The 16,314-nt window shown below is 39.9% G+C and overlaps 1 protein-coding gene across 2 annotated transcripts in view; it reads left to right on the top strand.

Annotated features, from left to right (window-relative positions):
• Positions 1-10,666, top strand: part of MALT1 (MALT1 paracaspase) — a 60,510-nt gene extending 49,844 nt beyond the window's left edge. For both annotated transcript variants that reach the window (XM_044242893.1, XM_044242892.1), the window contains 4 exons: positions 1,973-2,122; positions 5,072-5,229; positions 5,778-5,903; positions 6,870-10,666. In XM_044242893.1, coding sequence (XP_044098828.1) covers positions 1,973-2,122; positions 5,072-5,229; positions 5,778-5,903; positions 6,870-7,310 — 875 coding nt within the window. In that variant the 3' untranslated portion in view covers positions 7,311-10,666. The remainder of the gene's footprint in view (positions 1-1,972; positions 2,123-5,071; positions 5,230-5,777; positions 5,904-6,869) is intronic.
• Positions 10,667-16,314: the final 5,648 nt, after the last annotated feature.

Here is a 16,314-nt window from a genome sequence, read left to right as displayed (position 1 = left end):
CAGAATGACTTGAGCTATAAGGCTGGTCCCGGGCAAGACTGAAATCAGTGAAGTTTCATCCTCAGAGCTCTGTACCTCGTTTGTGCCTCATGCCTGGTGCATGGCTCTGTCGGCTTGTTTGCAGAGAAACTTGTCCAGAGAACATCCTCTCCCAGGATCAGACTGATCCAGTTTTGCAGAAATTTTCAGACTTGGGTGGAAAAGGCTGGGTTCTTTTTTTCTTTTTCTTTTTCTTTTTTTAATGGACTTAATGGTTTTTAAATTCTGCTTTCAGGACATGACCCTAGAGGGCTCACCTCATGTCTTCCATTTCCTTGTGTTCCCTTTCCTTCTCAGCATAATGTTATGTTCCTGTCAGGGGCCAAACAAGTACATACAGATTGCTAGTAGATTGCCAGGTGTTTTTTGAAATGCCATTTTAGAAGCCATGCCAAAAGGCAATCCTTTTGCAAACCAGCCCATGAGAAACGGAGTTTCAAGGGTGTTCTAAAGATGGCAGGTGGAGTATAAGATGTGTGTGTTTCACTAAGAGCCATGAGTCACCTTTGTTTATTTTGATGTTTTTATCAGTGTAGATCTTTTACCTAGATCACCTGACTTAACCACTTTCCCATTTAACATAGACAACCAGAGCTTTGACCTCCTCCCACCATCCTGCTTCAACCGGAAAAGTTCTGCTTTTATCTGGTTTTTATATTTGGCTTCTATTTAAGAATAGATTCTTCTGTTTAACAATCTTAGTTTTACCTCTTTTTTTTCCAGATAAGTAATGACATATCAAAGACCAGATATTATTACTTTATAATTTTATTTATTAATAATAATGCATACAGAAGTAAGAGAAACTGTAATTTTGTTCATATTAAAGAATATGATATATATGGCTTTATAAATTTAAATTGACATTTATCAGTAGTCACAAGTCTTTGCCTGAAACATGTTAATGAAATGGAGCATGCATATAGGATAACAGTTTTGTTAAGTTCAAAACTTCAAACATTAAGGGCACCCGGTTGCTCAGTCAGTTAAGCGTCTACCTCTAGCTTACATCATGATCCAGCATCCTGAGATCAAACCCCACATTGGGCTCCATGCTTGGCGGGGACCCTGGTTCTCCCTCTTGTCCCCGGCTCATACTCTCTATTGCTATCTCTGTCTCTCTCTCAAACAAATAAATAAAATCTTTAAAAAAAAAAAACCAAAACCTAAAACATTAGCATAAACTACTTCTCAATGCCTGTGTGTGAGTGAAAATTAAGATAGGCATGGGAATATAGGTACTACTTTGCGCAATGGTTATTTGAGTCGGAGGAGAATGGTGGTCCTTTAACCATATCAGTAGTTGTAAAACATTATTTCCTTGCTTAAAAATAAAGCTGTCTGAGGTAAAGATGGGCATGAAATCTTACCTTTCGCACAGTTAAGTAGTCATTTGTTTACTAAATACATGTATTTCTCAACAGAGTATAGACATAAAGTTATCACGGCTGCCCTTTCAGTAAAGAAATGTACTTTCAGTGGCGCCTGGGCGGCTCAGTCATTAAGCATCTGCCTTCGGCTCAGGTCATGATCCATCAGCCCCTGCATTGGGCTCTCTGAAGGGAGCCTGCTTCTTTCTCTCTCCCTCTGCCCTTCCCCTCCACTTCTTCTCTCTCTCTCAAATAAATAAAAATCTTTGAAGGAAGGAATGTACTTTCAATTCTTTGTGAATTATAAGGCCTAGAATATTAAGGAGATGATAATAGGATTATAGAAGATAAAAGCTAAAAGGGGATCTTCAGAAGTTTCCTGGCCTAATATTTTTCTCTGTTTCTCATTACTTTCAACCGTGCCCGGCACATAATAGGTGTTCAGTAAAATAGCTGTCCAGTGAGTGATCTGAGAACATAACTGGATTTGCAGGAGAGTTCTTGACCTAAATATTTAAAACATGAAAAGATTGTGGTCTTAATACTTATTTCTTATCTTTTAGATATGGGTAAATGTCACCTCACCAAAGGCAAACAGGCTCTAGAGATTCGGAGTAGCTTGTCTGAAAAGAGAGCTCTCACTGACCCAATCCAGGGAACAGCGTATTCTGCGGAGTCTCTGGTGCGGAATCTGCAGTGGGCCAAAGCACACGGTACGGTGAAGCCTGGTTCTTGTCAGGCTTTCCTACAATATGCTGTTTTAAATCATGAAGGAGGTTTTTTCCCTTCTGGATAAATAGTTTTCCTCTCGATTTTATAGTGAAAGTATTTTAAACTGGTAGGCAAGCCCAAAACTAAACAACTTACCTAATATACAGTCCCTTGGATTTTCTTAAATTGTGAGCTGTTGGAAGTGTGCTGTTTGAAAAAATCAGACAGGCCTGGGTTCTGATCCTGTCTCTACCACTTGATAAACTTGTTATCTCTAAATGGGGGTGAGAACTGATCCTTGGGAGGGCTGTTGGTTATTGGATGCAATCTCACATGTGAAGAAACAAGCATGCTGGTCAGTAAATACTATATGTTCCTGGGTATTACTGAGAATTCTCTCCCTGCGACTCTTGCATCAGCGAGTCAGTGAAAGATAAGGGACAGTGAGGGGGATATCCTATCTGTATCTTAATTACCTTTGGTAATTCTATGTGATTTAGTGAAAAGGTGAGTTTAAATTATTGACTGAAGTAAAAATGTTTAATTTGCTGTGAGTCCCAAATATTTGCATGGTGAATCCCTTATTGTAGATAAGTGAAAATTATATTTGGTGAATTTCTGTGTAAGAGTCCGTTTTTCATAATAGTCTGTTCTCTGAAATAGACTTTTGGCTGAATATGTTAAAGCACTTTAAAATATAAAATGTCGTAAATGTATTGTCTTGGCTTTCCAGATAATTGGATAAGTAATTGAAATTGATTCTTTTCCTGTAAAAAAGCTCTAAACAGGGGCGCCTGGGTGGCTCAGTGGGTTAAAGCCTCTGCTTTCAGCTCAGGTCATGATCCCAGCATCCTGGGATCGAGTCCCGCATCAGGCTCTCTGCTCAGCAGGGAGCCTGCTTTCCTTCCTCTCTCTCTGCCTGCCTCTCTGCCTACTTGTGATCTCTGCCTGTCAAATAAATTTTTAAAAAAATTTTAAAAAAAAAAAAAGCTCTGGACAACAGCAATAACAAAATCATGGTGATAAAGATCAACAGTAAAAAAAAGTTTATGAAATGAAATGAAGGGAGCATCTCTTTACTTGGTGGACAAGCTGCTGCCCAATTCATGAATTGCCTAATAAAGTCAATTAGATCTTCAAATTTAAAAAAAAGAAAGAAAGAAACTTTATACATGGCCTGGTCCAATATTTTTCTCTGTTTACTGATTACTTTGAACCATGCCTGGTACATAATATGTGTTCAGTAAAGTAGTTGTTGAATGAGGGAGTCCATGGGTGATACTCAGAACAGAACCACATTTACACCAGAGTTCTTGGCCTAAATATTTAAAACATAATGAAAAGATTGTGGTCTTAAAATAATACTGATTTCTTGTCTTTTAGATATAGGTAAATATCTCCTTACCAAGGCAAACAGGCTCTGGAGATGTAGTTTGTCTGGAAAGAGAGCACTTTTTTTTTTTTTTTGATAACAGATTTGGTATTTTTTATGTTAAAGAGCTCATGCAAAATGGTAAAAGGAGAAACATTAACATCATTAATCATTAAACATTAACATCAATTAATCATCAAAGGATGCAAATTTAGCCTATACAATTTGAGAATATATTAATAATTAAGAAACAAATATGGAAAATAACAAACTTCAGTAGTAATTAGAAAAAATAAAATTAGAACTATGATAGGGGCGCCTGGGTGGCTCAGTGGGTTAAGCCTCTGCCTTAGGCTCAGTTCATGGTCTCAGGGTCCTGGGATCGAGCCCCGCATCAGGCTCTCTGCTCAGCAGGGAGCCTGCTTCCCCCCACCTCACCTCTCTGCCTACTTGTGATCTCTGTCAAATAAATAAATAAAATCTTTAAAAAAAAAATTAGAACTCTGATAGAGTAGTTTTTCCTTTTTAATCCCATCAACTAGGTAAATACTTTGAAAATTAATATTACTTCATTTTGGAAATGTATATAGTGAGATCTATGTAAGTGTATGTAAATATATGTAAATATTATATGTAAATGAGAGTATCACGTATGAGAAACCATCAAGCAGCTATATCTAGTAATCCTAAAGCATTAAGTACATATATATAAGAAATATTGACTATGATAGAAAAATAATAAAACCCAGAAATATTATGGGTATTCAAGAGTACTGGATTTGTTCACAGTAACAAATATTCAGTGACATTATGCTTTATTAAAAGCTATTTTCTTTTTTATTTTTTAAGATATTTTTATTTACTTATTTGACAGAGAGAGAGGATCACAAGTAGGCAGAGAGGCAGGCAGAGGTTGGGGGGAACAGGCTCCCCGCTGAGCAGAGGGCCCAATGCAGGGCTCCATCCAAGGACCCTAAGACTATGACCTAAACCAAAGGCAGAGGCTTAACCCACTGAGCCACCCAGGTGCCCCTAAAAACTATTTTCAATGAAGATTGAGGCAACAGTGAAAATTTTTCTACAATTCTGTGGATACTTTTGATTACTACTATAAAAATTACATATGCAGGGACACCTGGGTGGCTTAGTCATTAAGCGTCTACTTTCCACTCAGGTAATGATTCCAGGGTCCTTGGATCGAGCCCTGCATTGGGCTCCCTGCTCTGCAGGAAGTTTGCTTCTCCCTCTTCCACTCCCCTTCTTGTGTTCCCTCTCTAAATGTTTTTTAAAAATGGCATATGCAGAGGGACAAGAACTGTAAGCTAATAGTAAATGAAAGATTTTTATTTGCTTGATCAGCAAAACACGGGTTTTGGGGGTTTTTTCCTTTCTATAAGTGCATGCTTGGGTGTTTTTGTATCTTTGAATAATGTATTAGTTCTAGAACATTTTTAAGTGAAAGCAAAATCTCTCCATGTATTTTGCCCCATAAGAAACAATTGTCTGTTGCTGAACAAAAAACTTACCAAAGGGCTCCTCAGGGGATTATTTGTAAGTTGTTCTTTCTGTTCTTTTTCAGAACTCCCAGAGAGTATGTGTCTTAAATTTCAGTGCGGCGTTCAGATTCAGTTAGGGTTTGCTGCCGAATTCTCCAATGTCATGATAATCTACACAAGCATAGTCCACAAGCCACCCGATGTCCTGATGTGCGATGCCTATGTCACCGATTTTCCTCTTGTAAGAACCCCCTTTCTTCTTTATTTAAAATAGCACACTAAAAAAAATAATAAATAAATAAATAAAATAGCACACTATAGGGACGCCCTGGGGGCTCAGTGGGTTAAGCTTCTGCCTTGGGCTCAGGTCATGATCCCGGGGTCCTGGGATCGAGCCCTGCATCGGGCTCTCTGCTCAGCAGGGAGTCTGCTTTCCCCCCTCTCTCTCTGCCTGCCTCTCTGCCTACTTGTAATCTCCATCTGTCAAATAAATAAATAAAATCTTTTAAAAAAAAAAAAAGATATTTTACTGCCATAGGGATGCCTATGTGGCTTCGCAGTGGAGCATCTGCCTTTGGCTCAGGTCATGATCCCAGGGTCCTGGGATTGAGCCCCGCAACAGGCTCCCCACTTAGAGGAGATCTGCTTCTGCCTCTTTCTGCCCTTCCCCCCCTTTCTCTCTCTCTCTGAAATAAATAAATAAAAGCTTTTAAAAAAAGATAGTTTACTGTCAAAGACAATGTTGTGACTTCAACTGATTTCATTAATAATGTCCGCTGACTTTCACAGGACTTAGATATTGATCCCAAAGATGCAAATAAAGGGACACCTGAAGAAACGGGCAGCTACTTAGTGTCCAAGGATCTTCCCAAGCATTGCCTCTACACTAGGCTCAGCTCGCTGCAAAAATTAAAGGTTATTCCTTTTCCTGTTTATTAACTACTGACTTTGTGGAAGTGAAAATTCCTTGTCATATTCTGTTCTGTCCCTGGTAATGGCCTGAGGATTTTTGTGTGAGAAGATATGTGATTACTCTCCGCAGTTGAAAAGTTAGAGATTCAGAGCATAGTGTGCTTTTATATGCCTCTGCATCTTCAAATAATCATTTTCTAGTAAAAGAACAAAAGACAATTATCACCTTGTTCATAGCTAATCTACCTATAGTCTCCTTTGTCTTTGAAATAACCCTATAATCTGATTTGGTTATGCTTCTCCACCCAGGACTGTGGATTATTATTTTATGTTTTTTAAAACAGCTAAACTTTTAGCCTAGGTGTAAAGCCAGCTTTTTTCATTAAAGGATCATTCTTCAGGGGCACCTGGGTGGCTCAGTCGTTAAGCTTTTGCCTTCAGCTCAGGTCATGATGCCAGGGTCCTGGGATCAAGCCCCACTTTGGGCTTCCTGCTCGGCAGAAGCCTACTTCTCCCTCTCCCACTCCCCCTGCTTGTGTTCCTTCTCTCACTGTGTCTCTCTCTCTGTGTCAAATAAATAAAAATCTTTTAAAAAAAAAAAAAAAGGATCATTCCCTATCTCCACTAATAGGGCAGGGTAAGTTTTCTAAGCCCCACTGCTTAGAAAAATGCCTTTAAACTGTTCATTCAGAATACAGTCCAGAATCCCGTGATTCTGGTAACTGCCAGTAGCAAGAACTAGAATTCTACCAGTTCAAAGTACTGACTGAGGGAAAGGGAAGGTGATTATAGCTGGCTTTTTTTAATGCAGGGAAGATGTAAACAAGCCTTGAGGATTTGGAACCTGGGAAAGGGAAGTGAGAGTGGCTGTTGCTGTGTGATCACATGTGTATTTGTGTATGTCACTAATACTCTAAGATCGGTAGACTTTCACAGTTGATAAAAATAATTCTTTCTTCTCCTTTTCAGGAACATCTAATCTTCACAGTCTGCCTGTCGTATCAGTACTCAGGTTTGGAAGATACCGTCGAAGAGAAGCAGGAGGTGAATGTGGGCAAACCCCTCATTGCCAAACTGGACATTCACCGAGGTTTGGGCAGGAAAACTTGCTTCCAAACGTGTATTATGTGTAACGGCCCTTATCAGACCGCGGCATCCACCTCAGCGGGAACCGGCCGTTACCCCTCATCTCAGGACTCATTCCCCGGTGTTTACCATTCACACCTTGGTAACTCCAGTAACGTCTTGCCATCAGATGACTGTCGCTGCAGCCGGATGGCAGATGCATTTATTTCAAGTCACCACACCCACCGTTATCCATGCCAGTTCGGGAGGAGCAATGTGCCAGTGGAGACAACTGATGACATGCCATTCAATCTCTCTGAGGGGCTCCGAATTTCTGAAAACTGACCTCCTTATTTTTGGAAGTTATCATAATTACTAGATGCCTCCAGGGCAACAGTACTGACATGAAGAGAGGCATCATAAAAAAGCAAACTTGGATCTGTAGAGAGAGAAGATCTGTGATAGTATTTCATGGCAAACCCAGGACTTTGAAGTGTTGGAGTTACATTATTGACCGACGGACTTCCTCTTCATTCTCTTTTAAGAGTTGGTGAATTGGTTGACTTGTTCTGTAAGAATGAAGAATGGTTGTGTGTATGTTTGTGTGTTTGTAACAAAAATATTTTCATTTTGAGCACTGAAGTAAGAACAATGGGAATGGCATTGTAGAATAAGTCATTGTGTTATGAGAATCAGGAAAAAAAACATTGGTGATCATCAGGCTTAACCTAGTTTCATCACTGGGAGAAACAGATTGCGTCATCTTGTTTACATTAGTGCTGGCCCAGCGCTGAGATCTCCAGATTTCTGTTCCAGTGTTTATCCCTCTACACACTTCCTTTCTGACAGGTACTGAGACAGGTGTTATGTTTGTAGGTAGATTTAAAGATAATATGTAAATATACGTGTCTGTATATAATCTAGAAATGTACAAACTTTAATTTGTGATTATAGGACTTTACTGCAAGTGTTAATTAAGACGTTTGTATATAAATCTTACGTAGAACAGTTTCTTGTTAAAGTCATGAAAGCACATGGAGAGATGATGAAATGTTTGTCTCTGTTATAGCAAGACAGCAGGATATTGCTGTCTCTGGATAATCTTGGCAGCTGCTTATTGAATCTTAAAAACACTGGATATGTCTTCCTCGATAACATTTTCTTAACGAATTTGATCTTACCGCCTTTCATCCTACCTAAAGCATGTCAAAAAGGCAACTGCCAATAACAAAAATATTGAATTAGCAATTTTAAAGCATTCCACAAAGAAACTACCAGGCCCAGGTAGCTTCACTGCTATATTCTGCCAAACATTTAAAGAATTAGCACCAGTCCTTTGCAAACTGTCCCCAAAAAGGGGAGGAGAAAGAACACTTCCCAACTCATTCTATGAAGCCAGTGTTACCCTGATACAAAACCAAGTGAAGACATTCCAAGAAAACAACAGCTCGACACCTGTTATGAATGAGAATCAAAAGTCATCAACAAAATACTAGCAAACTGAGTCTAGCAATATATAAAGAGGATTATACACCATGACCAAGTAAGATTTATCCCAGAAATTAAAGGTTTGTTTAACATCCAAAAATCAATGTCATATGCAGACAATTCTCATTGTTCACAGTAGGTATAGTCCAGGAAGTCACTATGGATACTGAACGAGTGAATGCAGAACCATTGCTCCTAGGGGAAGTCTTTGTGTATTCATATCTCAAATAGATTATAATCTTAAATCCTGAAAACAGTTTATCCTGGTATACTGTTTTATTTTACAAAAGAGAAAATGAGGTTCAGAAATATTAAGTGACCTTCCTAAGGCCACCCCACTAATAACTGCCGGAGTTGGGATTCATACCTGTCCAACTGGCCCCAGAGCCAAAACTTATACAGCCCTGCCCCCACCCCCTCATCTTCTGGTCAGGTCTGGGGGTGGGCAGTGAAACAGAGGCAGAGCACGTCCTTGTTTTCCCCTGCTGGAAACATGTGTATCAGGAAATTAATGGGTCTGCTTATATCTATGAATGATCATAAAAGTGCCGACAGTTTTGATTGGGGATTACAAACAAATTTTACAAATAAATTGATAAATTTACAAACAGACTCATAAATAATGAAGATCAACTGTTCCATGTTCATGAAGCACTAAATTACTACATTGACTTCATTGTTTTAACAGTTACATTGACTTCATTGTTTTAACAGTTGGAGAAAGAACATTTGATACAATTCAGCACCTTTCATGATAAAAAACACTTAATAAACTAGGAATAAATTGGAAATTCCTCAATATGATAAACAGCATCTACAAAAAACCCACACCTGACATCATTATTGGCAACAGACTGAATTCTGAATATCCTCCCCCAAAATCAGGAATAAGACAAGAATGTTCACTCTCATGCCTTCTAGTCAACATTGTACTTGAGATTCTAGACAGGGAATTAGGCAAGAAAAAGAAAATCATACTGGAAAAGAAGTAAAACTGTGTATGTACAGATGGCATAATCTTATAATTCTAAGAAATTCATTTAAAAACTATTGAATTCACCAGGCTAGAGGATAGATAGGAGATCTATATACAGAGATCAGCTTTATTTCAATGTCAGCAGTGAATTCTGAAATTGAGATTTTCTGTAAAGTCTATTTACAATAGCATCAAGAGGAATAAAAACTATGCAACACTGTTGAAACTAAAGAAGACCTAAATATATGGAAATACGTTGTTCATGGATTGGAAGACTTTACACTGTTAAGATGCAAATGCTCCCCAAATTGCTTCAGAGAGTTCCTGCAGTTCCTTTCAAAATCCCAGCTGGCTCATTTGCAAAAATTGACAAACTGATAAAATTCACATGCAAAAGACAAAAGCCAAAATAATCCTGAAAAAGAACAAGGTTGGAAGACTCACACTTAACCAATTTCAAAACTTAACCTCAGAGCTAAGTAACCGAGACTGTGATACTGGCATAAAGATAAACATGGATTGAGGGCATATAAAATATAACTGAGAATCCAGAAATAAACTTATGATGTTTATGATCGATTGCTTTTTGACAAGAGTGCCAAAGCATTCATTCAGAGTAATCTCTTCAACAAATAGTCCTAGGACAGCTGGATAGCCACGTGCTAAAGGATCCCCCATCTTTACACCATATACAAATTTCAACCCAAGATGGATCATATACCTAAATATAAGAGCCCAAACTGTGAAACTGGCAAGAAAACATACAAGCAAATCTTTGTGACCTTGGACTAAGCGATGGGGTTTCTTGTATACATCACCAAACGCACAAGCAATGAGGAAAAAAATAAATTGGCACGTCCTCCAAATGAACTTTCATGTTTTAAAGAACACTGTCCAGGAAGTGAAAAGACAACCTACAGAACAGGAGAAAGTTTTTGAAAATTGTGCCTGATAAGGTACTTGTATCCAGAGTGTATACAGAACTTGTCTAATAATAAGCAATTAATATACTAGTGTTTAATTATGGTCACTGTAGACCAGTAACCAGTGAAGTATCTGATGGGCCGTCTGTGAGGATGGACATGTTCCAGGTGTGTGCTCTGGGCGTGCCAGCTTCCAGCCCTGTGTGGTGGCAGAGTGGACGTACAGCTTGCTTCCACATTCAACTGCTCAGCTGTTCATTCTGTATATTTGAGTTTTTAAAAGCGTGTATTTATAATTTTAAAACATTTTTTAAAATAACAATTGTGTCAAAAATTTTTACAAATAAAATAACAATTGTGTATTTTTTTTGTCTCTTCAGCCATGTTTTTATGTGAGTTGACTTCTTACGCTAGTTGCTTTATAACATTAGCAGAGGATTTTATACAGCAGTAGCATTTCGGAAGAGTAATCCACTGATACCAATTACAGTGGGAGGACGATATTAGGGTAGTAAAATCTCACCTAAATCCAAAGCTAATATAAGTTTCTGGGGAAGGGGGTTTTTTCTGGAAAGTAACAATAAGTTCTATTCTTTTTTTTTTTTTTTAAGATTTTATTTATTTGACAGAGATCACAAGTAGGCAGAGAGGCAGAGAGAGAGGAAGGGAAGCAGGCTCCTGCTGAGCAGAGAGCCTAATGTGGGGCTCAATCCCAGGACCCCAGGGTTGTGACCTGAGCTGAAGACAGAGGCATTAGCCCACTGAGCCCCCCAGGTTCCCCTAATAACAAAAAGTTCTAAAGTTAGCAATTATAAGTTACATGATTTCTAATTCAAAAAAGTGAAATCAACACATGGATCATCAAATATAGAACATGAACGTGGTATCCGTCTGAAGGTGAACAGGTCAAATAAATCATAGCCTTGAGAAAGTCTTTGAAGGGTACCAACATGGAAAAGGGACAACAGACCTTTCCTTTTTTCCCAGTGTTTGTTACCTTTCATAGCTCTTACTTGCACACAAAAGCAACCATAAGGTGGTCTCTTTGGTAGTCAAAATTGTTAGAGTCCAGAAATACAGTCATGTAACCACAGCTCAGATAATTGATTCATTGATACATAGATTGGCACAAGTTTAATATAAGGATTCAATCTGAGGTTTTTAAACAAAAGACCTCATAAATTTTAAATTGTTTCCTGTTATTTGAACATTCCCTTAGTACTTAATGTTTTTAGAGATTTTTAAAATTTATTTGAGAAAGAGACCGAGAGAGAGCATGAACAGGGAAGGAGGAGGTGGGGCAGAGGGAGAGGGCGAAGCAGACTCCCCAGTGGTGGGGCTTGATCCCAGGACCTTGGGATGAACCTGAGCCAAAGGCAGAGAGACACCTAACCTACTGAGCCACCCAGGCACTCCTCCCCTGGTATTTATATACTATCATTGCTTTTCACTGTTAACTGATGCCAAATACTCAGAATTTACACATTACTTTTAGGGACACCTGGGTGGTGCATCCGACCCAGTCAGTTAAGCATCCAACTCTTGGTTTGGGGTCAAGTTGTAATCTGAGCGTCTTGAGATCAAGGCCTGCACTGGGCTGTGCACTCAGTGTGGAGTCAGCTTGAGATCCTCTCTCCCTCTCTCTCTCCCTGTCCCTCCTGCTCGTGCACGGACTCTATTTTTCAAACAAATAATTTTTGTAATGTCTATATTGCTTTTGTGCAATTTCAACCTGTTTTTCTATTTTGACATTATGAGTTTTACCCAGGCCTAACTAAACTATGTATTTTTAAATACTTTCCCTTGAATTATAGGACCTATTTCTCATACTGATAAAAGATGAATTAGTGAAGAAAAAGATACTCAGAACATGAGAATGTCTGTATAAATGTATTTAATTTTTTTTTTTTTTACAATTTGACAGCACTAAAAATATTTCAGCATCAGACACAAAGTGTGGTGTTACAGAGGAGGAGTTCGCTCGCCCCAGCACCCAGGAGCAGGGTGGCTTGAAGTGAGCCCTGTGGCTCTGTGCCTCTGTTTCCTTATCTGCACGATGGGGACGAGGATGTAACAGCAGAGGGCTTCCAATACTCTGCAGTGCTGCCAGGACCAAGATGGTAAGTCCTCTGAGAGCCTGCTCTCTGGAAAGGGTCTCATCCTTCAAATCAGGCCTTTTCAAAACCGTACCAGCCAGTACATACACAGTATGGTATGTATTATGTGTTACTAAGATGCTTCCTATCAAATACTCTTCATAGATTTGGCAATGTAGCATCGCCTTCTAAAATAAGTTGCATTTGGGGTGGCTGGGTGGCTCAGTTGGTGGAACATGGGACTCTTGATCTTGGAGTCATGAATTCAAGCCCCATCTTGGGTGGATAGTTTACTTTTTTTAAAAAAAATGAAAAATTAAGAAATGCTTAAAAATAAGTTGCTAGGGGGCGCCTGGGTGGCTCAGTGGGTTAAAGCCTCTGCCTTCAGCTCAGGTCATGATCCTGTGGTCCTGGGATCGAGCCCCGCGTCGGGCTCTCTGCCTGGCGGGGAGCCTGCTTCCTTCTCTCTCTCTGCCTGCCTCTCTGCCTACTTGTGATCTCTCTCTGTCAAATAAATAAATAAAAATCTTTAAAAAAAAAAAAAAACACACAAGACAAAAAGAAAAAAAAAATAAGTTGCTAGTGGATGTTGTTCACCCCAAAATGAGCATCCATTTTCAAAAACTTTCAAACTTTTCAAAAAGAAATCTAATGTCACCAGTTACTAGCACATTCTGTCTACACACAAAGACCACTGATTAGCAGTGTTTCTCTGCTGGGGATTATTTGTGTTTGCTTCCCTGGATTTCCCAGTTTTTATCTAGGAAACAGCTGTTTTGTAATTTGTGAATATAGATATAGACATGTAAATATGCTAAACTTCGATACTTTTATTCTACCTGTTACAGAGTAGCTAAGTCTGAAGTACCTACCACAAATCTGAAGTAATTCCCAGTTTTTTGCATCATGGTTGGGTTTTGTGGAACAGCATTTAAGTAGTAGAAATATTTGGCTGAGTATTCCTGCATTAAGAATTAAGAACTTAAGAATTAAGAATTAAGAAGCACCAGGCTTTGACTATTTTTTAAAATTTTGAAACATTCCAAACTTAGAGAAAAACTTCAAAACCAGTACAAAGAATTCCCTTATTCCCTTCACCCTGCTTCCCTATGTGAACATTTTTACATGTTTTATCATTCTGTCTCATAAGTGTATATATATGTTTGTATGTCTATCTTCTACATACATCTACAAATGATATTTTTCATGAGCTATTCAAAAGGGTTAACTTTTTGCTCCTAAATAAACACTTAAGTGTGTACTTCCTAAAAACAGGAACGTTCTCCTACATAACCACAATACAACTGTCCAGATGGGACAGGATTCCAGAACCTCCCTCTGCTGCAGCCCAAGCACTGGGAACCACAATCCTCCCTTATCTTTCCCTTCCCTCACAGATCGTGACCTCTGATCTTTGTCCAATATCTAAAAACTATTGTTTCATACTTTGTGTGTGGCTTTCCAGTTGTTTAAGGTGGGAGAGTGAATCCAGTCCTATCATGACATCATGGCTGGAGGTGAACATCTGTAAGTGATTTTTAAAGCTAATCCCATAGTTGAAAATAATTTTGGATTACTTTTCATATATTGCAAGAAATAACACTGTGGGCAAACTATCCCCTTTTCTATTCGTGATTTCATCCCCAAACTGATTTTTAAATTTTTTTTCTCCAAACTTTTTAAAGGTAGCATGCATCCGTTATGTTGCAGAATAAGTGGTTCATCAACATTATCGAATGAATACATAGGAGCCTCAGATCCACACGTTTAGGCAAAGGAAAGAGAGCAAGCTTTTGGGGTGGAGTGTTCCACATTCTACCCACGTACAATCATTTTACACACAACCACATTTAACTCTCAGCAGCCTTGCGACTTACAGATGAAGAAACTGTTAAATCAAGACATGAATTCACCCTGGATAGCTGACAAGCGGCAGAAGCAAGATAACTCAAACCCAGACCAGAGCCCATTACGAGTCCCCAGTGCTGCTGCTGATTACCCAATGACCAAGAGATACACAATCATTATTGTCCTAAATGCTCAGTCAGTGCAAAAGTGGCATGACATTAAATGTTCATATTTGATGGAGTATCAAATATTGTATCTAAGAGATAAAGTCTTTGAAGAGCGCAAGAAACCACCCTACTTTGAAAACAGAAGGAATGGCATCTTGATTTGGTAACTTAAATTTGCTGTTTTCCCATATCACCAGAAAAAGAGCCAACCATGATTTTTTTTTTTGAAGATTTATTTATTTATTTGAGAGAGAGTGTGTGCACGGGGGGTGGGGGTGGGGAGAGCAGCAGAAAGAGAGGGTGAATCCTGAGCAGACTTCCCACTGAGCACAGAGCCCAACTCAGGGCTTGATTCCAGGACCCTGAAGTTATAACTTGAGCCAAAACGCAGAGTTGGCTGCTGAACCCACAGAGCCACCCAGGTGTCCCCAAACAGTGACTCTTCATGAGGTGTGTTAACAGTATGGCTTGATACTTCATTATTCTAAGTGTATGAAAAATATTTTTAAACACTGAAACATTATTCTTTTTTTTTTTAAAGATTTTATTTATTTATTTGACGGACAGAGATCACAAGTAGGCAGAGAGAGAGGAGGAAGCAGGCTCCCCGCTGAGCAGAGAGCCCTATGTGGGGCTCGATCCCAGGACCCTAGGACCATGACTTGAGTCGAAGACAGAGGCTTAACCCACTGAGCCACCCAGGCACCCCAAATTCTTCTAACTTCTAATCACAGACAACTTCTCTGTAGAAATGAGATCCCACCAAGAACTGAGAGGCGGCATGGGATTAAGGCGGCAGCGACCTGGGTTGGAAGCTCAGCTCCCATAGCTTACCCACATCTTAATGCCTCCCTGTTCCTGTGTGCAGACAGGAGTCTATGCCCCGGGAGTACCTGTGAGTATTACATAAGGGGCCCCAGTAAGGACCTTCACGTGGCAGGCCTATAGTAAAAACTCAGTAACTGTTATAACACTTTCACCAAAATAAAACGTGGGCCACCCATTGGGTTATTTACCTAGAGAGAACAGAAAGGTACAGTGGGATGGGGCGCCTGGGTGGCTCAGTCCGTTAAGCATCTAACTTTGGCTCCGGTCATGATCCTAGAATCCTGGGATCCAGCCCCATGTTGGGCTCCCTGCTCAGTGGGGAGCCTGCTTCTCCCTCTCCCTCTGCAGCTCCCCCCACTTGTGCTCTCTCTCTCTGTCAAATAAATAGATAAAAAAGAAAGAAAGTTTAGTGGGTTGAATGGTGACCCCAAACAAGATATCTCTATGTTCTAACCCCCAGGACCTGTAACTCCCTATTTGCAAATAGGGTCTTAGCAGGTGTAATCAAGAATGTGGACACAAGAACATCCTGGACTGGGGAACACTAAATCCAGTGCTCAGTGTCTTTGTAAGAGCTGCAAGAGAAGACACACAGAGGAGGCCAGGGTTGGGGGCAGCAACCAGAAGCCAGGGGTACCTACAGGACCGCAAGCTCAAGTGGCAAGGCAGGATTGTCCCCTAGAAACTTCCAAGGGAGCACGGCCCTGCCAAGACCTCAATTTCTGCCTAGTCATACCGCTTCCAAATTTCTGGCCTCCAGCACTGTGGGACAATAAAGGTCTGTTGTTTTAAGGCACTGAGCAAATGGATTGGCTAGGAAACGAATCCACAAGCAGACCGACCTCCCGGTGGCTCCAGCCCCAGCCTGTCTTAAGAAGGACACTGATGGCAGAGGATGCCTGGTGGTTCCTGAGCTGTGTCCACCTTGTTTTCCAGAGCTTTCCCCAGAGTCACTCTTTGGCTGCAGTCTCCTGCGCCCCCTTCTGGCCTGAAGGAGAAGTGCGCCTCCTCCAGCCCCAGCTA

The sequence above is a fragment of the Neovison vison genome, chromosome 3 (genome assembly GCF_020171115.1).
Source record: "Neovison vison isolate M4711 chromosome 3, ASM_NN_V1, whole genome shotgun sequence".
Classification (NCBI taxonomy): domain Eukaryota; kingdom Metazoa; phylum Chordata; class Mammalia; order Carnivora; family Mustelidae; genus Neogale; species Neogale vison.
Note: the sequence above shows the minus strand (reverse complement) of the source record. Positions and strands in the feature narration are given on the sequence as shown.